General features: G+C 43.0%; 1 protein-coding gene across 10 annotated transcripts in view; it reads left to right on the forward strand.

Moving 5' to 3' along the window:
* Erc2 (ELKS/RAB6-interacting/CAST family member 2) overlaps nt 1–25,387 on the forward strand; it is an 864,340-nt gene that overhangs the window by 695,124 nt on the left and 143,829 nt on the right. For 3 of the 10 annotated variants that reach the window (XR_015044606.1, XR_015044607.1, XM_085828477.1), the window contains exon 19: nt 9,486–9,551. The exons of the other annotated variants lie outside the window; for them this stretch is intronic. Coding sequence is in view for 1 of the 3 variants with exons in the window: in XM_085828477.1 (XP_085684603.1) it covers nt 9,486–9,512 (27 nt within the window). In the remaining 2 variants the exon portion in view is untranslated. The remainder of the gene's footprint in view (nt 1–9,485; nt 9,552–25,387) is intronic. 10 annotated transcript variants of the gene reach the window in all.

The following is a 25,387-nucleotide window of genomic DNA, read 5'->3' on the forward strand; positions in this document are numbered from 1 at the left end:
TAAAGATACATAACTGGACTGGAGAAACATCACAGTGATTAAGAGCTCCTCTAGAAGACCTGAGTTCAATGCCTAGCACTGACTTGAGTGGCTTAGAACAACCTGTAACTCCAGTTTTAGGGAGCCTACGCCCCCTTCTGGTCTATATGGGTACCTGCACTCACATGCATATACCTTGCCCAATACAGACAGACATGCATACACAGACACACACAGATAAAAAATAAAATTGTTATCTTGAAAAAAATCACTAAAATAAAGACAAAATAACTCAAAATCTTCCCGCCCAAGGCAAGAGTCCATGCCTCTAAGTGCACTGGTTACAAACCCTATGGCTTGTAATCCGTATAGATTTTTCTGTGCAAATACACCTATCTGTGCTTGCATGGCCAAAACAGCCCAACTGTTTCTAGAAAACAAATGTATTTTTCCTTCCCTGATGAACTGTACAGTACATTTAACCTAATAGTGTGGTCTTTTCCCCCAACGCTGAATTAAAATACCTCATTGATTTCTTTCCCATCTGCCCCAGCTTTTGCTGCTTGCTGTCTAAGCTTCTGTGATGCATCCTTTCCCCCCCATTCCACTCCCACACAATTTTCTCTGACCCTCCTTATGCTTCTATATTCTAGCTGTCACCTTGTTGATGAAAATAAGACTTCTTGCAAACTCTGCTATTGCCATGGGATCACCAAGCAGTGATTCTCAAGGAGAAGAAAAACTGGCCCAGAATGAGAGTGTTCTGTGGACCACGGGACACTCTTAGTAGATGACTACCAGGACCCATATTCCATTGCACACTCACCCTTGAACCTTGCCCACATGGGAGCCGAAAGAAAGCAAGGCTTTCAAAGCAAAGAAGAGGTCTTTTTCCTCAGTTCAGGTTTATCTTCCATTCAATCAGGATACTGGGATACTTTCAGGTAGTGGCTAGTCCTGGCAGATGCTGGCTTTTTTCATTTTGAATTCTGATTTTAGAGGGTTTGTTCTGCAAATCTATCCCCAGAAAATTGATTGCACAAATATTTGGCCCACTTCACTTGGCAAGTCTCCAGACTCTGTCTTCAGCTACAGTGATCACTGGCCCTCTCTCTGCTGCCATTGGTTACTGTGAATGTTCCCAGCATGCCCTGCCTCTGAGCTGTGATGCTTTAACACAGAGCCTGGTGCCCAGGGGACTGGACCTATGCCCTACTTCAAGGACTGCAGCACTTATTGCCTTAGTTTTGAGGCTTCTAGATCCCAAATGTGACCTCATTTCTTTCTTTCCACACGCCAAAGATCTCTAAGTTTGCTTAACTTTGGAAATAAGAGTAGAGGTATTGCCTTCTTACCCTCCTGCCTCACATACAGCTCACACACAAGCCTTGAGTACCTGCTTTAGGTAGAGTACTCAGGCTCCTCAAAGTATTCCTATGGAAAGGGAATTTAAAGCCAACTAGACAGGTAGTCCCTCTCCAAGGTCATGGCCACAGGCAGATGACCTATCCAGGCCCATAGGCTTTCTGTTTGGCAAAACCCCCCAAGCATCCCTTTTACATTTGAGACAATGTGAATTATCAAATTCTATCAAGAGCCACATCCCCAAAGACAGTCAGCAGTTCCAGTCTGCCTTCTGGTCCCCATGACTTCTGACAAAGCCGTTGGAGAACCCCCAAGACCCCTCTGCCCTTTGTGAAATGTGAGATTGGACCTGTGATTGGAGTCCACGTGCTTTCAATAGTAGAGGAGCCGCAGCAAAGCCCTTGGAGTTCTGACAGAGTTCAGTGCGCTCTGTGGCCCCCAGAAGATGAATTCTATACATAACGTTGTTATTCTTAGCTTTTGCTTAGGAAAGGAAAAAAAGAATTTATGTTTTGAGGTTAAATGGGTATGGGGCAAATGTATACACAGAGTCCTGTGTGTATATATGTATGTATCACTATGTGTCAGGACGAGCTGAGCGTGTCTCCACATATGGAAGAATGTCACACAATCATGTTTAACTAGAAATTTCTCTCCTGTAGATGTGTGTGTATATAAATATATTTTCATGTTTACTACCTGGAAGAAAAATTTAACCACTGTGTATCAGATTTACAAAAATGTAGTTCTAGAACAGCAGGAGTGAGGGGGAGAGAAAGAGGGAAGGAAAGAGAAGAAAAAAAAAGGAGAGGAGAGGGCAAGGGAAAGGAGAGGAGGAGAGGGGTGGTGAGACTCTAGTCTCACTCTACTAATTTCTAGTTCTCCATGCAACCTAGCTCACATGTCTAAAGTTTGCCTGAGGGACAGCTTTCCTTTTGTTTATTTGTTTGTTGCATGTGTTGCAAATTTGATTTCATGGCCACTTTCTGAAAGAAGTCTTGACCTTTGGCTTCAAAGCCAATAGCCCATGAAGTGCTCTTCTCTGGGTGCTGCTCTTTATTGGATGGGAAAGGGGTTCAGAGATTTTTACCACTGCCATTCCCAGGCCAGACCTCTTCGAGATGGAGCCAGTGATAGGCTTGTATGTCCATAGACCTGGGGTCTATGAGCCCCTGGCTTCTTTCCCAGAACTTCTTTGGTCACAAGTAGATTGGTAGACACAGTGTTTAAAACTCAGCAGATTGCATAAATAAATATGTGATTTAAAAAGACAGCACAAATACCACCTTCCCATGATCTCTACAATGCCAATCAGAAGTTCTCAAAGCTACTAAAATATGTGCCAAATGGCCGGTGCCATCTTCTCACTATTGCGAAGGAAAGGTGGAAGTCTATTTGTTTGCTTACTTTTAAGAGCAGAAGCTCTGGAGTGAAGCTCTGTGGGGCCACAGGTAAAGAGGGAGATGGGACAAATGCTGCTGTTGCAAGAGGTGCTTAAGTGCCTCTTTCCTCTGCTGGCAGTTCCATGCTCCCCCAACCGTTCCAGGCCCAGGAAGAGGCCAGTTAGCAGGCACTGGGAAACTGGCTTTGCAGATTATTGCCAGAGCTCTTTAATCTGGGTGTGATGTTAATTCCTCCTCTGTGAGCACATGAGGCAAGCCCTGATAAACCCAGCAGAGATGGTCTTAATGTGTGGGAAAAAGAACATAGTGGCTTGGTGTGCTGAGACACTCGGGACAGAAAAGAGTTTCCATCAAAGGAGGCTAGCACCTATTCAGGATTCTGCTCTTGCTTAGGCTAAAGCAGGGCTTTTTCTCTTTACTGGTTTGTTTTAGTTTTGCATTGTGTTCACAGTATTAGGGCTTCATTAAGAGATTTGTTGCCCTGTCTTTCCAGTCAGCGGGGCTTTCAGGCCCAGCCCACACTCCCCAGCCTGTCTGGTGGACCTGAGGCTTGGCAACATCAGAGGCTGGGTTCTCTCTCAATGTGCTGCCTTAATCCACTCACATTTGTCTAACAGGCAGCATGTCAACTCTCTATGAAAGGGGGTGGCCAACCTTGAAGTACTGGGAAGCCGGGAAATCCATTTTATATTGCTGAATACCACTGCCTCTCCCTCAACCCCCTTTAACTGATGTAATAAGGATCATGTTTGACTTCCACACTCCAGGCACTTGCAGCTCTTCAGAGATAAGGGAACAGCTGAGGAAAAGGAGCTGGAGGCATCTGTTAATATACACTGCACTCACTCACAAAGCCTGAAAGATATATATATATATATATATATATATATATATATATATATATATATATAAAACTTAATCACGAAATAATGACACTGTACACATTCTGATTCAGTGTCTATTCACTAATGAGCTGAGGAAGCTCTAGCTTTGCACAGCCTAGAGATGATATAAAAATGTTTAAGCATGGCTCTCTGTAGTATTAGCTTGTTCCTATACATGCAATTGTATAGAATGATGTTAGGTTTACATCACGCAATTTGTTAATTCATGACAAGAAACTCCAGAATGCTTCCAACACAAATGATGTGCCAAGTTGGAAGTAGTTGGATTTTCATTCTGCAATGTAGTTCTTCCAGTACCCCATGAAGTATGGGAACCACATGGGTCCCACTTTTTTCTCTGTAAGCAACTAAGGAAAGAAAAAAAAATCAAGATTTGGTGGCCCACAAGCTAGGAAATAATCCAACTAGAGTGACGTTCAAAACATAATTTTTACTGTGTTTAACAAAGCCAAGTGTTAATGACTGATAGATGAAGGGACAAAAATAAAGCCTGTCTTCACTCCTGTCCCTTTTTATGGCTATCTGGCAGTGAGTGGCTCGACTCTTAGCAGATGTTGACTTTGCACTCCCAAACAATATTATCGGCCAATGGAGAGCTTTCCAGCAGTTTCCTCTTCAGCCCAGAGAACTGGATCCATTCACCAGGGACTGGCTTCTCCGAATTTCTTTCTCGTGAAAGAAATATGACAAAGTTCTTTTATGAATACTAAAAATTTTGAGTGAGTGCCCAAAGATGCCAAGTTCAAAATGAGGGGGAAGGGCTGCCATCGGAGCAGCTATAATGTTCTTGGTAGCTTGGCAAGAGTGTCTCTGTTGTTGCCTTGCCCCAGACTTACTGAGATCCAATCTACTTGGTGCCCCAGTGTGACTTCCCAAGCATGGACCATACCAGGCATCTCTCAATCAGCCAAGGAAGTGCCCTCCTTGGCTAGGTAGGGTGAGAAGAGTGAAGCAGAGAAGGACAGAAAGGCCAGAACATTCTGTGGAGACATGGACAGTGATCCTCACCAGGGCACATTGAAGTCAGGTAGCATTCTCTCTCAGCAGGCTTGATTTCAAAGGCAAAAACGAGCCTTTCATTCTTACTTGTTTATAAAATGTCTGTTTGGCTCCTGCGGCTGAGAACCTGCCAGGAGGACTGAGACACTGTCCTTCCTGACAGGGACATTTAAATATTCACTGAGATTCTGCTGTTATGGTCATATGAACAAGTTTCATTGCCTGTGAGGACCTTTTTCTTCCAAGATTCAGAGGACCATACCTAGGTTGTAGCATCATCCACCAGCTGGGATCATCACCCTCTGGGGAAGAGGACAGTGCCCATTCCAGAGTTCTTCTGAGCTGAGCATGTACGCAGAGTGAAGCCATACCACCAAGGGAGATCCAAATGGGCTCTCGAGGGTTCAGCCCTCGCAGAGTCAGAACAGGACACTTTTGCACTTGAGCGGTCTGGAATTTTACCTTGACTTCACCCTGCCAGGTGTTCTTTGGTGGTTTGCCTCATCTTCCTCTCTGCTCAACTTCCTATACCTGCACAAAAAGCTACCTGACACCTGTGTCTGGGGCCCAGCTTGAAACTTGGTAGAGAAAAAAAAAAAGAAGGCTGTTGACACTCTCTCAGGCCTAGAGGAGGCACTGATAGCTTTGATACAGCTCAGAGATGAGCAAGTGTTTATACCTATAAAGCAAGAACATGTGTGTGAGCCTGGCTGAGGCTTTCTTAGTCTTTGGGGAACATGTCTACTCATGGGTCCTGCAGATGACATATGAGGCCATAGCCATACCGGACTCCATCACCTGGGTGAAGATCTGATCCATGGGCATCCTTGGACAGGACAGATAAGATTAAGCAGTCTTTAGAGGGAAGATGTGGATTTGAACAGGCTTTTTGCAAGCCTGTCTGCCTTCATACTCCCTGCAGGTAGAAATATCAAGAGGATACGGTTTTTAGGAACTTAGGCTCAGTACTTATTATGAGCCCCACACCATAGCCCTGCTTTTGTGACTTGAAGTTTCAGAGAACCTATGATCAAAAGTAAGGTTAGGGAATGTCTTGAAATAGTTCACAGTGACCTAATCCCACACAGTAAGATCTGAATGGGAGATGAAGCTAACTTCCTTTCAGTTAGTCGTTAAGTTCCCACAAACACCATGAGCTACTCATCGAAAGTGGCTCTCTCTTGACTCTTCTCTCCTTTCTAGTTAAGATAGGTATGACAATAAATTCTTCATTAGGAACTCAATCGTCTAGTTTTAAGGGAAAAAAAATCAATCTAATGACCCAAGAAGGACTACAGATTTTTTTTTAAATAACATACCCAGTAATAGGCTCAGTTTTGCCTACCTGCTGTACCTAACATTTAAAGATAGAAACCAATTAAAGGCTTAACCTGGGTTGTTTATCATGCCAGGCTATCAGGTTCCTGTTCTTGATGAGGTAGTTAATGCACTCCCACCCCCAACACACACACATACACTCATACACAACAGCAAACCTTCGGCTTGTCAACAATGGCTTAGTTCCTCTGCTTCTAGATCTTGTCTAGACCCACAATGAGCAGCCCATCTAGGTAGGAATTTGTTTTATCTCAGTATTTAGAGAATCCCATTAGAGCTAGGCATCTGGGCTGTAGGGTTTCCATCTAGGCCTCTTGTCCGTCACATTGTCCTTGAAGCTGTATCTGCATCCTGGGGTTGTTTAACATTTAAGCCTCTCCTAACCTCAAAGCTGGCTGTTTTGTGATCTCTCTTCTCCGGGCTTCAATCCACAGAGCATGTTCCCAGTTTCAGATGCTGTAGACAAAAGCAAACAGATGCCTGATGGACCAGAGCAGTCGCTTCCCATTCAGATATCTCAACAACTTCCGGCAGAGCAATTGCTCACAGAGGACCCATCAGGGATCAAACACCAGTCAGCATCTAGAAAAGCCACACTGCAAAGTAGATCTAGAAACAGAATCACCAGAAGAAGAAACAGGCTCAGTAGATGCATTTTAAAACTCTAAGCATCCTTAAATAATGTGGTAGCAAGTTAGGGATCGAGCATCCATATAGGTTTTGTTGGTGTTTGTTCCTGGTTTTTTGTTTTTGTTTTTTCTGATCTTCGGATTTACATTTCTACAGGGTAAGGTTTCTAAAAGGCTTAATATTTGCATAAAGAGAGGCAAGCAAGGAGCAGTCAGACAGCTGCAAATGTTTGGAAGACATGGAGCTGCCTCTCGGATTAGCGCCCACATCTTTGTTTTGTATTCCTCAAGTGGGCACTCACTCTGACCCAAAGCTCTTGGTGATGAGGATCAGTTCATGTTTATGTTTGAAGACAAGAAAGACAAGAAATGGTCACCATTTACCATTCTATTTTCTTCTAAAACCTTGAAAATGAACTATTTTAAAATACATAATATTCTCAGTTCATGAGAGGAATTTGTCCACATTTCTACCATGTTAAATGTTCACTGAGTTTATATTGGGCTGTCATATTTCTTTACTTTATTCACTAGCGTACAAGATGTGGATCTCAACATCTGGTTTTTAATAACTCTCGACATCTGGGAGCTCCTTCTTATTCCTATGGTGGACGAGGAACAGTAGTGACATTGGCAGTGTATATTTTCAAGCTACAGCTCCTGTCTGTTTCAATCATAATTAATTACCACTCTTTAATGTATTTAATTTGCTAAAAGTGATTTGCATTGGACCACACTTCACTGTTAGGAAAGCAGGGGCAGATTTTGGTGGCATTGGCTTTCTTTTTCTTTTTTTCTTTTGAAATTGAAATCCTATACCAATGGACTTGGAGCAAACTCCATGTAAATGTGCTGTTGGGTTTTAAATGCAAAATGAAATTCATTGCTCTGCAAGTGAAGTTATTTGACAGCCATTTAGGAAGCGGTCAACAAGGGCTGTGGGCTACATTTTACAGAAAACCGCCAATTTTGTTTTGTAACTGGCAAATTGTAGTATCTTTCCATGCCTGGGAGTTTTCCTACAGAAGTGACTTTGGGGATCAAGAACCTTATGATGAAAGTCAGAGAATATGTAAACATATCCAGTGAATATGTTTACTTACACACACACACACACACACACACACACACACACTGCACTGAACTGTACAGGTTGCTAGGTCCTCAAAGTTTGCTTAATACCACCCTGGGGTGTCCTGCTAAAAAGTTTTCCTCTTTATTAACATGAAAAGGAACACAAAGTTTGCTTTTCTATAGCAATGGAGAGGAAATTCAGTGAGTGTGACAATACACTCTCCTCAGTACTGGAGGGATAAAGAAGTCTATTGACAGAACACTGGCTAGTAAATGCATACAGTTCCTCAGACTGATGCCTACACTTGCTTTCTGCCAGGATATTCCTATCAAAACTCACAAGTGAAGATTCATACCGACTTACCCAGCTCAAATGCTCTTGATTGACTCAGGTCCCATGGGGGATTCTCAAGTTTTGTGAAACATTGACTTTTTTCTTGGCAGTCTGAAGTCCCTGGGTTTTTTTCCCTCAACATAATATTTTAAATGCATAAGAGAAACAAAGGGAGAAAAAAAGCTGTATTGGGAATCAGTTCAAAGACTATGCATCTAAATCCTCAAGTAGATAAAAAATTATCTTGGCTTACTTATGTATATGAAACTTCACATTGAGTTGTGTGAAATTCCTGGTCTTGGAGTTCTAAGGTAGTGGCATTTCCATATGACTGTACCCTCTTCTCTAGCCGACACCTGCAATAGTGCAGCCCCAAGTGTGAAGGAATGTTCCAAGTCACCTTTCTTTTTCCGGTTTTCAAAATAAAACAAAATAAAAACAACAACAACAAAAAAAGAACAGCAACAACAACAAAACCCTGATCCTGACAAACTGTTGTCTTTGGGATGTTGTTACAAGCACCCTGCTCTCAGATAATGTGTGTGGACAGCATGCAGACCACTCTACCTGACCTGCTTGTTCTGATATACCCCATGACAAGGAGACTTGTTCACAGTGAGGATTTTGTCACAGAGCATCTACTATTATCTTCAAGAACTTGGTTTCCCTGCCTTATTGGCTACTTCTCTACAAGAAGAAATTGGCCAGAGCTATTTTGAAAATATTTTCAACCAAAATACAAGCCAAATGTCCATTTTCTGACTGTCCATAGCTGAACACAATGTTAGATTAAGCAACATCCTTTCTGCAGGCATTCCTCAGAAATGAACGTTTATACTATTTTAAAAAATTTTTTTTGATTATAAAATCAATTGTTAAACATGTTTATACCTTTCTATATGCCAAGCACTGATTAGAGCCTGACAATTAAGACTGTAGAGTGCTAGAAACATTGTAAAATAACCACGGTGTGCTAAAGAGTGTATTCCACCTAAGCAAATCGTTTGGGTTTTTAATTCTCCTTCAACTTTTATTGATACTTTAAGCTTAAGAGAAATTAAGGGTATGTGATTACTATAATTACTTCTCTGCTTACTTTAAAGGCTTAATCCACTCCTTAGGCATATGCAATCCAGATTGCATGCTTTCCAAAAAAATAATCATCTGCTAATGTAGACTAATTTTAATCTCCTAATCCAATCTTGACAGAGTCACAGCTCGAGAGGGTGGAATGTTTTTGTGTGGGGTTGCCATAGATACAAACTTGGTTATGCATTTGACAAGCCAGTGATGTGGAACTTAAGTTACTACGTGTTTTTTTTTTCTCCTTGCTCTCTAAGATGAAACAGAAAGTGCAGATTCGTGTGCTTTTCGGTGCATGTCGGTGTGACTAACCTTCTCTTCTTTCATTCTGGCGCTCCTCCTCTCTGTGCTCCTCCCCACCTCGGGCCGGCCGCAGGATGACGAGGAGGGCATATGGGCATAGCCGGGCCTGTAAACCAAAGTTCCAGTTTTGTTTTGAGGGGTGAGAAACCATCTTTTCTATCATTTCTCTTTAAAAAAAAAACAAAAACAAAAACAAAAAAAAACAAAAAAAAAAGATTGCATTCTAGTGTTGTATTGTGTGCGTGCTCAATTGTGCTCGCTGATGTTTGTGATTGTGTCCTGTGCTTGCTATTGTGTCCCATGAGCGCAGAATGGCCGCGTGCTCTGACCATTCCCAAGAACCCAGTCCATCCCACCTTGCCTCTCCACCCCTCCATACCACCACATTGTTGCTCTGCCTTGTTGGGGCTGGGTTTAGCACGATCCAAATGTTTCTATATCATTTCAAATGTAAACTGTGCCCTTAGGATCCTTAGACATGCTTCTAAGGCATGATTGGAGACTCAAAAAGTTGACACAATTCTCCAGTGGCGGTTTGCAGCCTACTGCTTGCTTTACCAGATATACCAGTATGGTGTGACTCTCGGGTCCTTCCAGTCGTGTCAGATGTTTGGCAAGGAATAAGGACAATAAAAGTATCTATCTTCATGGAGCTGAAATTGTCATCTCTAAGAAGCCCGTTGAATGGATTGTATTGTCCCTTCTGTGGCAGTTCTGAAGAAGACATGAGGATCAAGGCATAATCATGGTGAATGGGTAACTGTAACTCTCCCAGGGAGCTAGAATGGATGTGTTGCTGTTGGAGTCTTAGTGGTATTTAATCTGTGGCTTTTATTAAAACTTGTGCTTCTAAGAGGATTTGCATTATTAATGATGTGCATCACATTTTATAGGGGCTTTGGCTTTTTTGAAAAGCTGATCTTAGCTGTGAAGAAGACTCCTTTTATTTTTCTTTGCTTTGGTTTCTGTTCTGTAATTGAGTCGGGTGTGTGTATAAATACCACACAGTTAGAAATGGAACACTGAACTCTGGCTGCTGGGAATTGTTGTTCTCCAACACACCATGAATGTTTACCACCAAGTCAGAACTCCCTGGAGTTGGTGACATGGGTATGCCATTGAACTTGATGACATTGCATATGTCATTTTGTTCAGAAGAAGGAATGTGGTAGACTTTGTGCTAGGGTAATTTTTTCTGGCCAGAAAATATTTCACATGCAGGTCTTTGTTCTGGGATAAGCACGAAATATCACAGTGTTGGGGAAATCAACATTGAGACACCTCTAAATAATGAAATGTGTGTATTTTCTCAAAGCCTACCTTCCTATAGCATGACAGTGCAGTTCATGAAAATTTAACCCCAAACTGGTATGATCCACCCTTGGGTGCCAGTTTCACTACCATGTTTTACCTCTTTGTATATGAGACTTGATATAAGTCTCATAGATGTGGCACTTGGCTTTGGTGGTTCTGGTGGCAGGAAATAACAAGAATTAGTTTGGGGGTAGGACATCTGCAAACATAGTAAAGATGTCACCCATAGAGCCATGCCATGCCAGTAAAGCCTGTAGTTCAGAACTCTCACCTCTTCTTTTTCCTGAGTGAATGGGAAGGCAGCACTGGCATGAACATTCTAGATGCTGAGGGGATCAAGAGAAAAGCTTGTCAGTATGAGGAGGTGGTGACACCAAGATGTCACCAACAGCAAGAGTGAAAACCTTAAAAGCCTGTCCGGGAAAGACATAAAGAGAAACATGACATTGGAAAGATATGACATAGGAAAGCCAATAACCGGTGTACTTACCTATAGCGATATTAAATGAGACGGGTTTCTAACATTGAGAAGCAAGCATGAGCCATTTACCATCACGCATGCCAAGGATGTGTAGACAAAGAACGGCTCAACGGGCTGGAGGATGATCTTTGGGGGCCTGATGCTTGGGGCTCTCCTGTGAAGTGCTCTTTTTACAAGAAGCAAATGTTAGGGTGCTAGGCTCTACTTGTATCTCTTCTGAAATGATTTACGCAGGATTCAGGACCTGCTGTTTCTTGTGTCCCTCTCAGACACAAACCAGCTCTAAGATCCATAGAACATCTTGTTTCGCTCAAAGCAAGTGTAGAGAATAGTGTTAAGTCCTTGTCCCTTATTGCTCTTTTAAGTTCCCCAAACACTGTGCATCCCAGAAAACAACTGTCTTTAGAAAATTAGTGGATATATTATATATTATTCTATGTCAATATGTTATAATACATTTTATAGACTTCTGGGGGAAACTGTTCACTTTCTTTAAGATTCCTTCAAACTAGTGTACTCAGACATCCTCAGGCTTTAAAGTTGTGTCTTTAAGAGTTAAAATAATGAGATGCTGGGGGAATCTTCCATTTTTGAACAGCCATCAAATGTTTCTAGTTGTATTGCCATCTCTTGGGTCTAAAGAGACACTAAATTTATAACTAAAGATGAATAATAATGGTGCATTTAAGAACTAACTGTTTTGAATGTATTGATTTATAACCCTTATAAAAGAAACATTACATCATGCTCTCTGTGTAGGCATCAGTTATACGCTTATAACAGCATTGGAGAGCTTTGCTTGAAACTGGAGTCCTGGTGCTGAAATGAATCATAATTTAGGCCAAATTGTTCTAAAATTTATAACAAATTGGAATTAGCATAACAGCCCACCAGCTCCTCCCTCTATCGCCGCTTCTGAATGGGAGGCCCGGGCCTGATTTATTTGTGTTCCCATGATCATCCAAGAGTGGTATTTTATGAGCGCAAAGTGGACTGGGGAAGTTTGCTTTTCTAAGGAGATTCAATGGTCTCTAGAATTAACCTTGTTCCACCTTTAATCCTCATGGTCAGACTTGGTTTTATCAGGCTGTGACCTTGTACTTTGAAGGACTGGATCCACTCTTAGTTTAAAGGTCTGATGTGGTGAAATGCTTAAGATTCCCCACTGAGGGGATTCTACGGTTTCATTTTGCAGTGAGTCCCACAAACTCCATAGTCAGGGCAGCATGACTCAGCATGGATTTCTGCCCCCCTCTGACTGGTTGCAGCTCTGTGCTTCCTTGCTCTGCCCGCCTCACACCAGTTGGTAGAGCATCCTTGTTTCCTTATGCCTAGGATCTACCTTGGGGGAATGCCTTCCCAGCAAGTTGTCCTCATGGGCATTCCTGTGGTGTGTGTTTGCAATAACTGTCCTTGACTATCCCCCTCAACACATGTACTTTTAAGTGTGCAAATGTGTGCAAGAACCTGAAGTCTATTATGTCCCTATTTCACAAAATCAGAAAGGGCAGCTGTTCCATTCTATATTGCTTTCCTTAGGGAAACCCCCCTGGTGTCAGTCTTAGGGATGAACAGATAACTCATCATCTCTATTGATAAGGGTGCTTTTTAAAGGATCTTATGTAGAACTCTTCGTCTGTGAACACTCAAGGAGATGGGACAGTAGGGGACCAAGTTAAGGTTCCCTGAGATCTTTTGCCACATTTGCTTTGAGTTGTTTGAGCTCCTGTTATCTTATAATTGAGCAGGCATTTACTTCTCAACTCATTAGAAAGGGATACCTTTCTCTGTTGAAAGCATACGTAAATTTATGACCTGATTGATACAACTATGGATGCAGTTTCCGGTGTGGGATCATGATGCTAGTAAATATATTTTGATACAAATGAAGAATTGGAGCTGTGTGACATGATCCACAGATAAAACGTTCAAACATAGGCAGAGGGTTTTACACGGAAGCAGTTGTGCAAAGGTCAGTGGAGTTCGCAGCACATCAATCCCCAAGGATGATGAAAGAACAGCAGAAGGGATGCTCCACTGGAGGGGTGGAGTTTGTACATTTCTTGCTTCTCTTTGCATGCAGCAGACCTGTGCTTGACCTGGAGTTGGAAAAATGGAGTGAATAGGAACAAACCTTGCAAGAAGAGTCTTGTCCGTCCTCTTTGTCTAGGGTTTTTCTCTCCTGCCTCTTCTATGGAATACTTGCTAGTGTTTCTGTTTGGGTTAGATCTCCTATGGATACTGGGCTGGTGTAGCTGGACCCTGTACTATTGGATACTAAGACACTCATTCATTCATTCATTCATTCATAAGTTCACATTCACTCACTCATCAGATAGTTAAGTTCTTGGTTACCTGCAAGGATAATAATGATGAATAAATTAAATGTGATGATCCCTGTGAATCTTACCATGTAAATAGGGAAATAGAACTGAAATGATTAAACACATTAATAATCATCTTGCGGAATTTGCATCATTGCTTGGGTAGATACCAGAAAAATACAGGAGGAACAGATCATAGGTGGAAGTCATTGGATAAAGATATTCTCTGAGTTTCCTATAAGAAAGCAGGTTTTAAGCCACATCTTAAAAAGGGAGAGTCAAGGTATATACCATGTGTATGTATGTGCTTAGGAAATAGTTACAGACAAGTTTAAGAGAGCTGGTAGCAGGAAAACCTTTATGAAAACCATAGCTCTTTAGTAGAGGACAAAACAGAGAGACAGGAAATGGGAAAGGGCAAGACCACATAAGGCCTTTAAGGCCAAAGAAAAAGCTCAGACTCTAGCCTAAGAAAAATGAGTAGACACTGGAAGATCTTAAGCAGGGCCATGACATAATTCAATGTTTGTTGTAGATGGAGAACAGCCTTGGCTGCTATGTAAAGGCAACATTTTTACGGCAGGAATGCAGGAGAGGCCGTTCCATCATCTGAGAGAATTGATGATACTGACCCCGGGCAGCAGCAGTGCAGAGGAACACAAGTGTACAAGTTGGAGACAAGACTAGGAAATGAAGCCAGGAGGACTGGAAGAGGAGGTCAGAGAAAGGATGAAACTGAGAAGGCCTCTGTGGGTGTCAAAGCTACAGAGGCCTTTGGAGGGCGGAGGGCTGAACTGGGATCCAGGGCTCTCTTTTCTCCAGATGTCCAGTCACCCTAGCCAAGGCACATAGAAGCTTCTGGCCTGTACTCTTTCCCGTTTGCCTGTGTAGCAGCATGGGAAGCTTTGGCCTCTTGTTGCAGTGATATGCAAGCTGAGTTTAAAGCATGGCTAAAGTCCAATTTTGAGACTATGTCTTCTCCAACTCTGAAGAAAAGAAGAGAACTTGATTACCAATGATTGCAAAGAAATGATGCCTCCTTGTGGTGCAGGCTGGCAACCTCAGCTACTTGGGATGCTGAAGCAGGAGGATCACGAGTTCAAAGCCATCCTGGGCAACTTAGTGATACCTCTATTCAATATATATATATATATATATATATATATATATATATATAGAGAGAGAGAGAGAGAGAGAGAGAGACTAGGTTTAAAGCTCAGTGATAATGTGAATACTGCTATACACAAGGCCTATGTTTTTCAGCACCATACAAAACATCAATGGTAGTAATAATAATAAATAATGGGATGAGCAGATGTGGTTGGAGAGGGTATTCTGCAGAAAAAACAAAGCCCCAGAAGTTGTAGGAGGCCAGCAGGTCCCTGCTGATCTGAGAACAAAGCCACCAGGCTTCCAGCTGTCTGTCCTTAAGCATGACTCATGGGGACTGTCTCTGGTGCTTGGCTTCCCATGTGGGTATGATAACTTAAGAGTTATCAATATTGTTCTGCAGAAGATTTCAGCTCTCTTTGCAAGGGCCAGAGTGGGAAATACCAGAAGCAATTTTAAGATATTATAGAATAATCATGATTATGTCTCTACTTCCAGTTGCAAAATCAATTTCTGAACAGAGAAATTTAAGCTTCATTCTCTCCCTGTTGCTACTATCTCTTTTTAAATTATTCCTCTGGAAGCCATCTGTATATATATTTTTATCATCTATATGAGTAGTTAGTAAAGCTACTATTCAGAGGTAGAACTTGAATATCCTCTTCTCGGTCTTTGAATTCCATGTTTCGTTGCAGGGAAACGTGTCTTCATTTCAATAATGGAGACAGGTAGAGAAAAAACTGCAGTTGTTGTCCTGGAAGGATTTAGGATTATTCACAACCTTTATATTTGTGTCACAAACCCTGCAGAGTCTACAAACCCTCTGCTGTGGTTAACAGAGAAGTCCATGTGGATGTGGACACATTCCTTCAAAAGAGCATCTGTGATCCTCTGTACACATTCAGAGGTCAAGGGAAGAGCCACTCACCTCTGGTTATCATTATGACTTCTGAATGTAGGCAGGTCTAGGCTTTGACCCAGCACTGCTGAGCTAAGCTGGGTTACCTGTGCAGGTGTCTTAATGGTCTGGCTCTCTATTTCCTCTTTTGGTGGATGTTGTACACAGCTGGCAGGGCTGTGCTAGGGATCAGATAAACTGAGCTAGGTATGGTGTCTCACCGTGCCTGGGGCTCAGTCCTAGGTAGACTGCATTTTGCTCCTGCCACAGGTAAGTATAACTCTATCTGTCAGCTAAGGAAAGTAATTGACACTTTGGGGCTAGTGACTTGGGAAAGTAACACAAAAGGCAGAAAAAAAGGAGAATCAAAACTGAAAACCAATTCTTGCGAACACAGATAAACCTAAGCTACATCCATGTTTCCTAGCAGGTATGTTTATCCCACAAAACACACCGGTTTCAAATACCTTTCGTTTTTCTTATTTTGTTCTGTCATTGATACTTGAATTTTGCAGACTTTTGGGGTTGTCCATGGTTTTTACCAGGGGTTTCTTTCAAGTAAGAGAGAAATCTAACGAGTAACATGAAAAGCCAGTAAATATTTAATGAGCAGTTATGACTCAGAGAGTTGGACGGGGGCAAAGGGCCATGATATCTCAGGCCAGCTGTCCCTGTGGTCCAATGTACTGGGCTTAGAGATGAGGTAGAAAACCTCCAGCATGATAGAGAATACAGGACAGTCCTGCTGCGGATTTTCTGAACTAATCAGTATTATCTGGTACCTGGCATGGTTATGCATATTGGCTTAGATGTTATCACACTCTCAGAACCTGGAAGCTGGCTAAGAACTCATAAACAAAGAGTAGTGGTGAATGACCACGGGCTAGTCTTGGGAAACAGCTGGCCGAGTATTGTGGCATTGTGCATATCCTTCTCCTGCCAGGGATGGCGCATGAGGAGCTCGCTGCCCACCCACACCCTCCCTTGTCATTTGCTTCATTGTGGGGTGGTCTGGTCTTACTTAACCTCTTTATTAATGATCTGTAAAGGGGTGTAAAGAGCAGATGAGGGGAGCCACGGATGACACTAATTTGGGAGGTGTTAGAGTGAGGTTAGAAAAATCATACAAATGGCCCAAAAAGGGGGAAGAATGTGGAGAGGGGGCACAAATCTTGGAGGAATCCAGATGCTCACATCTGGCGAAATTAAGCTAAAATGGTGGACTATGAAATCCTGAATTCCAAAAGGAGGAGGGGAAACATGCACACATTGGAAAGTCCAGCCGATAAGTGTGCCATAGGTTAGAGCAGGAAGAGGTCCCAGAGCCAGTGCTGAGAGATGTCAGGGCCCCTGTGCCCTTATTGTATTGGTGGATACCAGAGCAATAGGTTTGGTCATTTGTAACTATCCTGCTTCATTACTTTTGCCTTGTAATTAGGACCTCATACATTGTATGTATTGTTTTTCAGAGGATCCCCAGTTCCCAGCGATGAGCAATTTACAGAACAGAGGCCCTAGATGGGGGCAGAACTTCATTGGGCCCTGTATATTGATCTGAGTTCATCCACAGCATCAGCAATAGATTGTGAGGCCAGTGTGGCATTTTCAGTGACAGTATTCTGGATTCCTCCTGGGAGGCTTGCCGATTAGGAAGATGGCAGCTCTTGTCCCTTGCCTTACCCATTGCTGCTAGATATTCTCAGAGGTCACCTTGCAGCCCTCTGACTGATGGGCACTGTCACAGGCTGGAGCATAGTTTTCTTTTACATTCAGCCTCAACCCTTTTCAAGCATTTCCACAAGCTCTCCAACAAGTGGGGAAGCCAGACAACACCCACAGTAAGAATGAAGGGCTCCACGCTTCACTGGCTCCACCAACCAGAAAGGTGATTTTTCCCTCTGCTTCCTTGCCTCCTTGCCAGTAGTTCCCACAAGAGGTACCCTCCTCCCTGTTCCTGTGACTTCATTCTGCCCTGGCACGATGCTGCAAGAGGGATCTGTATTCCTTTCGCTTTGTTTCCCAGCAAATCGTGTTAATAGGAAGAACAATGGAGTGCAGCAGCTGAAAGCTTCGACTGAGCCAGTCCTTAAGCCAAGTGGTTCATCCTTACAAGATCAGAGATCTGGGTTTCAGGGTCCCATCTCGAGGCAGATCCTCTTCGGTGACCACTAGGATGCATTTGCTTTACAGCTGGTCTTAAAGCCATTACAAGTTTTTTTTTTTTTTTTTTTTTAAATCACTGAAAAGAGTTTGAATGAGGCATTCTTCCAATCCTTTCAACCTTTCATGAAGGTTCCTGCAAGCCCAGGGCTGCTCTGGCTTGGTTGACACACACTGAGCACGCTCATAAGTCAGGCCCTCCCTGTGAATGTATTTGTTGGTGGTAGACTCAGTATAGGCAACTTCAGATTCTGCCTGTCCCCAAGAAGACTCTTAGGACCTCTGACAGAGTGGTAGGGACTGCTCTCTTAGAAACATCTAGAAGAAAAATTGTTATGCTCTTTGAAAGAGAAGGGCATGTCTCTCAATAAACCTGGTAAACCCATTTAACCCAGAATAAAAAGGAAATGTCATTTGTGACTAAAGACATCTCAATGACCTTTGATGAGAGGAAGCCCCAGGACATAGTTCCAGAGTAACAGTTGCAGTTGCCACCTGCACGGGACACCCTGTACTCTCTCTAGCCACACTTCGTGTTTACTGTTCCTTGCCTTTTTTGTATATAGGAGAAAAATCAGAAAGTTCAAATAAGGATTCAGAAACAAATTTTAAAATTGTTATGTAGAGAAAGTCCAAATTCTAACCTTCTCATTTTGAAGTGGGGCTAAGGCCTTGTAACATACCATGATGGGGCCTGAAGGCCAACTCTCCAGGGTCCCAGGAGCAGCATGTCTGGGAAGCGCTGTACCACTGGTGCAGCACAGACTTAGTTCAAGTTGTGTTTCCACTCTTAGGCCTTTGAAGGCAATAATCCTAGTCCTGTGATGGTTGTCACAGAACTTTACCACTTGCCTCTCTTTCCACATGGATGAACTAGGATCTCTTTATAACACTGACATCTGTTTAACTATCAGGCAGAGTGGGGAACCAAGGCCTAAGGAGCAGAGAGGACTACCACTGCCCCGCTGATCTATTCCTGACAATGCTCTGAAGGGTCCTTGCCCCTCCTGGGTGTGAGACACACTATGGAGACCTTGAATCGGCTTGTAGTATAATTAATAGATCCTATGATCGCCTAGCTCCTCCCTTGTCTACACTCTGATTTCTGACAGCTGCCATTATAAAGCAGGTCTCCTTTGCCTCATAGAACTGGTCTGTAAACTGATTCTTCTAGTCCTGGCTCTGGCGGCTGTTGGTTTTGGTTGGTTTTACGGTTTTATTTATTCTCTGTGTTCTCGTTCCTTGGCACCAGGCCCAAACTTGGGAACATGATGAAAACATGTCATAAGAAATCCTTCTCAGCCTTGTATGTCTGAGGATGGGCAACATGCTGGGAAACTAGAGAGCAGCCTGCTTTCTTCTGAGAAGGTAGGGGCGTGGCTGTACCATTCCCATTGCCAATCTCCAAGGCTCTTCAGGCTCCCGGGCATCAGTACAACGGGCATAGTAGAGAATTGTCTTTCCCTCCTTGGAATGGAAAGTCAAAAAAGGGCAAAGGAGGAAGCACCAGAGTCCAGGAGCATCATTTGCCCCTGCTAACACAAGTCTTAAGGCTGGGGAGATTTTATAAGCCCAGTAAGGATGGCCAGTCCCTCAAAGCAGAACTCTGAAATACAGGAAGGACATTGCTTATAACTCAACTGACCTTGTCTTCCTAGGTCTTGTATTGAATTTGAGGGCATAGAATTGTGGGAAAGTGGTGTTTTATCTATAGGTGACAGATGCTTCGCTTAAAAGGCTATCAAGGCAGCCTTGCTACCTTTACAGTGGGGTTGGGAAGAGCAGCAAAGCATGACACGGTGAACTGAGGGCTCAGATGCTTCTACTCAGTTCTATCATTGCAGTATCTATGCAGCCAGCAGCCAGATGGATAGGGAAAGAAGATGGTGAACTTCTAATATAAAGTGAATTGGTAGATAGTGACACGAGAAGTTCATACAAATTTCATGAGTCACAGAACATTATTTTGATTTTCCTCCCCCATTGTTTAAAAAGCCCCACCCCTTATTGTTTGCTAAGCATAACTGGCTTGAACCCATCGTGCTGCTATCTGTAACCATTCCGAGGGCTTTCGCCTTCTCACCTGGCAGCTACCACATGGGAACAGAGAGGGGGAACTCTTTGCTCATCACCCGAGTCTAGAATCTAAGGACTGGGGATGCTGGGGACACAACCAGGCATGTCTCTCTCCAAAGCTACTCAGTGGGTATCTTACTTGCTGCATTGGCTTGAGTTGTATCCCTCACATGACCTTTCCAGATCTCTGCTTTTGGCTTGCCACCAACCCCCTTTCCCATGGGCAACTGAAGACAGGCCTTTTGTGCTGAGACCATGAAGTAAACCAAGGTTCCCATCTCCTTCCTCTCCTTCGCTAGACCCTTTCCCACTAACCACTTCATTTCCCTATTCTCATGACTTCTTCCAACACCTTTGCCTCTTCCTGTTCATCCTTTTCCATGAATAGAAGTTCTGGGGGATTGAAAATGGGATCTATGTATTCTAGAGCTTGCCATTCATGTTACATTAGTTAGTACCTTGAATTTCAGCATTTTGATCTAGAAATGAGAAACTGGTCTTTCCCTCTCCTTCCACCTGAAGTTCTTATGAGGCTCCAATGAAATAACTGTGTGTTGTTTTTTAGCTTCAAGCATCCCCTTCTCTGACACTCTAGTGCATAGAAGGGCAGTGCCAGGATGTCTGGAAGCACCAGTAAAAGGATCTTAGGATCTTACTGCCTATCTCCTATGCTGTGTTGAAACTGAGCACTTATCTACCTGTTATCCCTGCTCCACAGTGACATGTCTTGCCAAAGTGACAAATGGAACCCATCTTCCTATATATCTCCATGTTAAAAAAAATGGGTCATAGCTAATTCTCACAAGGATGAGGAAGCAGTCTAGGCAATAAAAATTATATACTCACAGGTTCCAGACTCAGTGCCTGGGCATTCACAGTAGACTAGCACCATCAGTGGCCTGTTATAATTAAGTTAGTGAAGAGGATTAGAACTTCCAGGTACTTGAGAAAGATCACCATGTTTTAAAGTTAGGAGAGATTCTAACGCATACCCTAAACCCAGCAAGATTACATAAAAGAATTCTAAAGCTGCCTTTTCCCCAGACACTGCTCTTGTTATCTCCCCTGACCCTGAATAGATAAAGGAAATATTGGAAACAGCTTGTTGAGAAAGGCTGGATTGTATTTCCTTCGACAGAAAAAAAAAAAAAAAAAAAGCATGTGCACACTTGCTGGTGGTGACGCATTCTCGAGAGGCTTCAAGGAGTTGTGCAAGCAGGGCATCATCAAATGACAGGCCTTTGTGCTCCGTGTTGCATGGCTGCTAGCAACTGCATCCTTCAGAAGTTGTGTGAAAGTGGGTAGGGCTCGGAGTGCAGACTTCTGAGAGAGGGTTATGGAGATGTCGTGCTTAAGTCTTAATCTCATTGGGAAATTTTAGGGTGAAAAATGTAATTATATCTGAAATGCCCACGACCACAGCCAAAAGAATGTCTCCTCTTTGGAAGGTCCTTTGTTGATGAGATTAAAGGCTAAGCCCCTGTTCCCCTGCCTACAAATTATTCAGATTATTTGAAAAGAAATGAAAGAGGACACTGGGAGGGGAAAGAGTCACATACCACAATAGATGAGGCTTAACTAATGCCTGCATGTTTAATAATGAGCTCCACCAATATTTTTTGAGTACCTACTATGTGCAATTCAACAGAAACTAGACAAAGTCCCTTCTTTTGACTATGTTACCCAAACAACTAATTTTCTTGTTTTTCTTCTTTCTTTTGTTTATTTGTTATTTCTTTTTTTTTCTTTCTTTCTCTTTTTTTCTTTGTGACAAGGTCTCATGTAGTCCAAGATACCCTTGTACCTATATAGCCCCAAAGCTAAACTTGAACTTCTTATCCTTTAGCCCCCGCTTCTCAGGTGCTGGAATTAGCAGCATGCACTAATTTGACGTGTACAATCAATACTCTTAATTACGTCAAAGTAAGGATCTGATCATGAGAATTAAAAAACACCCTGTTTAGTGTCAGGTGACTTCCTAATATATAAACTAGCATCAAGTAGGTTTTTAGATATCAGCTTGAAGAGTTCCACAGTTGACAGAGAGATGCATCACCGGTGTGGCCTGAACACCAGGACTGGATGAGGAAAGGGGAAGTAAGTACAGAGGAAGTAAGAAGAAGACAGGAAATGGCAGTAGTGTTAAGAGTGTGGGATAGTAGGAACCAGCAGACCTCACTGGTGTCCCATGAGTTGCATAGCCATGGATCCAGAGTCACAGCGATGAGACCCACTTGTCCTGGGTGGAAGGTAGCCTATGCCAAAGGCTCTCTTTGTCCACACAAGGCTGCACTTGCTTATCTTCTGTCACAGCATGTAAGTCTTGTCTTACCCTGAGTTGAAGAAGAGAGGTTGCATAGGGCTTCTAAGGAGGTAGAGAAGCCTGTCTAGAACTCAGTTATGCCATTTACCACCCTACCTTCTGCCACATCTTCATTCCTGTGTGACTGCTAGGAGCCATCATAGACCAAGTATTCTGAAGACATAGCTCTTAAGCCTCATGCAAAGTCTGTCCCCACATAGGTTAATTTCTAAAAGTTTGTGCATCAGCTGACTCACGATGAGTCAGCTGGAAAATCAAATAATGAGATAGATGTATACATATAAGTAATTGTGTACCATATATCTCATGTAATACACATAGTATAGTATAATGTATATTAAGCATTGTGCTACCCACTCCATCTAACCAACAAAAGCCTATGTCACCTTATTAAAACTCTAATTGTGGAAGGGCTGGGGCGGGGGTATAAAGTAAGATGATAGTTAACAGTGTAGTGGGGCAAACAGTAGCACAGGAAGAAGACTTTTTGATCTCCAGCCCAGATATTTTAGAACTAATTTTGCTTAATTAAAAACTACCAAAACAAAACAGGTAGGGGATCTAGTATTGCTTTAATGAGGTTGTTTTGTGAATGAGATCCTTTAAACCATGTACAATCGCTAGGGCTGTGAAGGCAACATGCTAACTGCACTGATAAATGAGAACCTTTGAGAATGTTCCAACGGTGACTGCTGGAGTCTTTGAAGGACTTTAGAGAGGGTCGTGGAAATTATTTGTTATGTTTGCTTTCAGTTAAAACAAGAGTTTCCTCTAGGCTGAACCCTGCTCTGTATGTACAAACACAGTAAGTGCCTAGGTCAGCCATTCTTAATTCTGAGATTCTTTGCCCTAGCTAAAATGACCAAATTATACCACACAACAGCTTTTGAAGCCCTGTAGTCTGATGCTTAACGTCCAGCTTCAGAAGCAATAAGGGCAACTCCCTGAGCCATTACCCTGCCACATAGCTTACATTTGTTATGTACCAACTTATTACCTCTAACAAACTCATGAGGCAGACCTTCTTAGCAGTTCTAATTTCAAGATAACTGGACCCTAGGGAGTTCATGAAAGTTGTCCCCAGGAAGCTGCAGAGAGCGAACAGTGGAGCTGGTTTCTATAATGGAATGCAGTATTCCAGGTCTATGATCTTTGTGCTATTAACAATCAGGATCAGATACTTCTTGGTCTTGCATAAGGTATATTGGGGGATCCTTAAGAGCATCCATGAGCCTCTGGATACTGGATCCTAGTAGCATTCCTTCCTCCCTCCCCCACCCTCATGCAACAATGAAAACTGATTCCAAAGACTGCTGAATGTTTCCTTGTGGGCAAAGTCACCCCCAATTGAAAATACCATACCTACTTATAGAAGTAATGTACATGCATGTCCTAGAAGAATTCTTGGAATTCACTTAGACCGTTGTTGAACTTTGGTCTACTAGCTGAAGCCACTTCATACACTTTATATCCAGGAAGCCGGCAGCTTCGCTGTTCAGAGAGGAAGGGTAACTTCCGTGTAGAGCCAAGGAAGGGAGGGAAGCTTTCTGAATACACTGGGGTATAGTGTACATACTAGGGCATGGTGAATGGAATGCTAATCAGGGTGTATTGTTGGGTGGAGGTGTAGAGAGTGGGGTGATGTTCTAAAGAGGGAGACACCTGACAGAAGAGCATAGCAGATCCTAGCCCCTGCTCCAAGCAATGACGGGGCATCCAGAGCCTTCACAGGTCTGGTTTAAATCCCACTCCAACACTAGGTGTTCTCAGAGCCTAGGCCATGTATTGAATTTAAGTGGCCTCTGTTTCTTCTCCTATAAAATGTAAATGATATAATGTTAGTTTCTACCTTACAGTAGAGATAAGAGTTCCTAAAATCATTATCTGATATATCCTATAGGCTTTTATCATGTGTCCTGCCCACTGGGCTTGAAGCTGTGGTACTAAGTGGTATGAAAATGGGGTCTAGGCTTAGACTGCCCATGTGTAAACCCAGTCTGGCTATGTATTCTCTGTGGGATCCTGACAAAGCACCTCAGCCTGTAAGAGACCCTAGCCTCTGGGTCCTCATGGCCAGGCACTATCTCCCAGAGGCAATCTTTGTGGGCCATGACATAACCAGGAGCTCACTGCCCAGCGCTGAGCAACAGAAAACCTTGTTAGCATTTGCACCAGGAGGATGCTTCACCTTAGCATCTTTCCTTGCCATGGCTACCACAGGAAAGTACCAACCACTTTGATCAAGATGTGGACAGAGTGGTGTCTCCTAGTGCCAAGAGGATGTCTCTCTGTCCTGTGTTCCCTAGATTTCTGGTGGCTTGAGGGCAATCTCCTCTGTTGTTCTTTAGCTTGTAGCCTCTCATCCTTGGCTCTACCTTCATCTTCTCATGGAACCCTTCCTGGGCCTATGCTCCACATCTTTACCCGTCTCCAGAAACACTCCTTATGTACCTAAAAAGTAAAGTCACTCTGAAACTCTGCAGGCTCTGCCTAGGTGTATTGTTATTATCTCCAGTGTTTATACAGAATAAATTGGGGTGGAGCCAGCTGAGTGGGAATTTGGCATCTGCTCATGGGGCCTCATTTCTCCATCAAGAATTGCCTCTCTCCATCAAACAGGGACCTGCTGCTAACGTTTTCAAAAGATCCCTGTGTTGTGAGCTTTGAGCAAACTTGATCTTCCAGGTTTAACTTAAATATTGTTTCCATTTTGAAGCTTGTCATGTGGGTGTACCACAAAGCACATTTGCTTTCCACACCCCCAAGCCCAGGGTGGAGGTATGTATGCAGTAACAGAATACCAGGAAGAAAGAGGAAGCTTGAAATGTATCCCGACCTCTAGGCCTGTGCAGAGACAAAGCAGGATGTAAGTAAAACCATTACTTCTCCCTCCTGATCAAAGGCAAGATGCTATCCCTGCCCCCTCCCCACCACCCAGAAAGCAATTAACACAGCCTGGTGGCTCCTTGGTTGTGATGGTGATTCTCAGCTCAGGACCAGTTCTGACTCATGGGAGTTGGGGTGGGGAGGTTGGGGGAAACCCTGTGTGCTCAGGTTGAAAAAAAAAAAAAAACTGCAGGTTTGCATATAGAATATATTATACAGTTCTGGTGGAGGAGCAAGCACACCAACTTAACATGTTGACAGATGACTCCCTTCGTTGGCCTTTGGTGCCAAGTGAGATCAGAATTTAGCAGCAGAGCCTAAAAGGTTAACACTGTAGGAGTCAAGTAGACTCCAATAGATTTGACACCCACAGGTAATCTTGTTAGATGTAGATTCTGATTCC

The sequence above is a fragment of the Mus caroli genome, unplaced genomic scaffold (assembly GCF_978045245.1).
Source record: "Mus caroli unplaced genomic scaffold, Mus_caroli_1 scaffold_12, whole genome shotgun sequence".
Classification (NCBI taxonomy): Eukaryota; Metazoa; Chordata; class Mammalia; order Rodentia; family Muridae; genus Mus; species Mus caroli.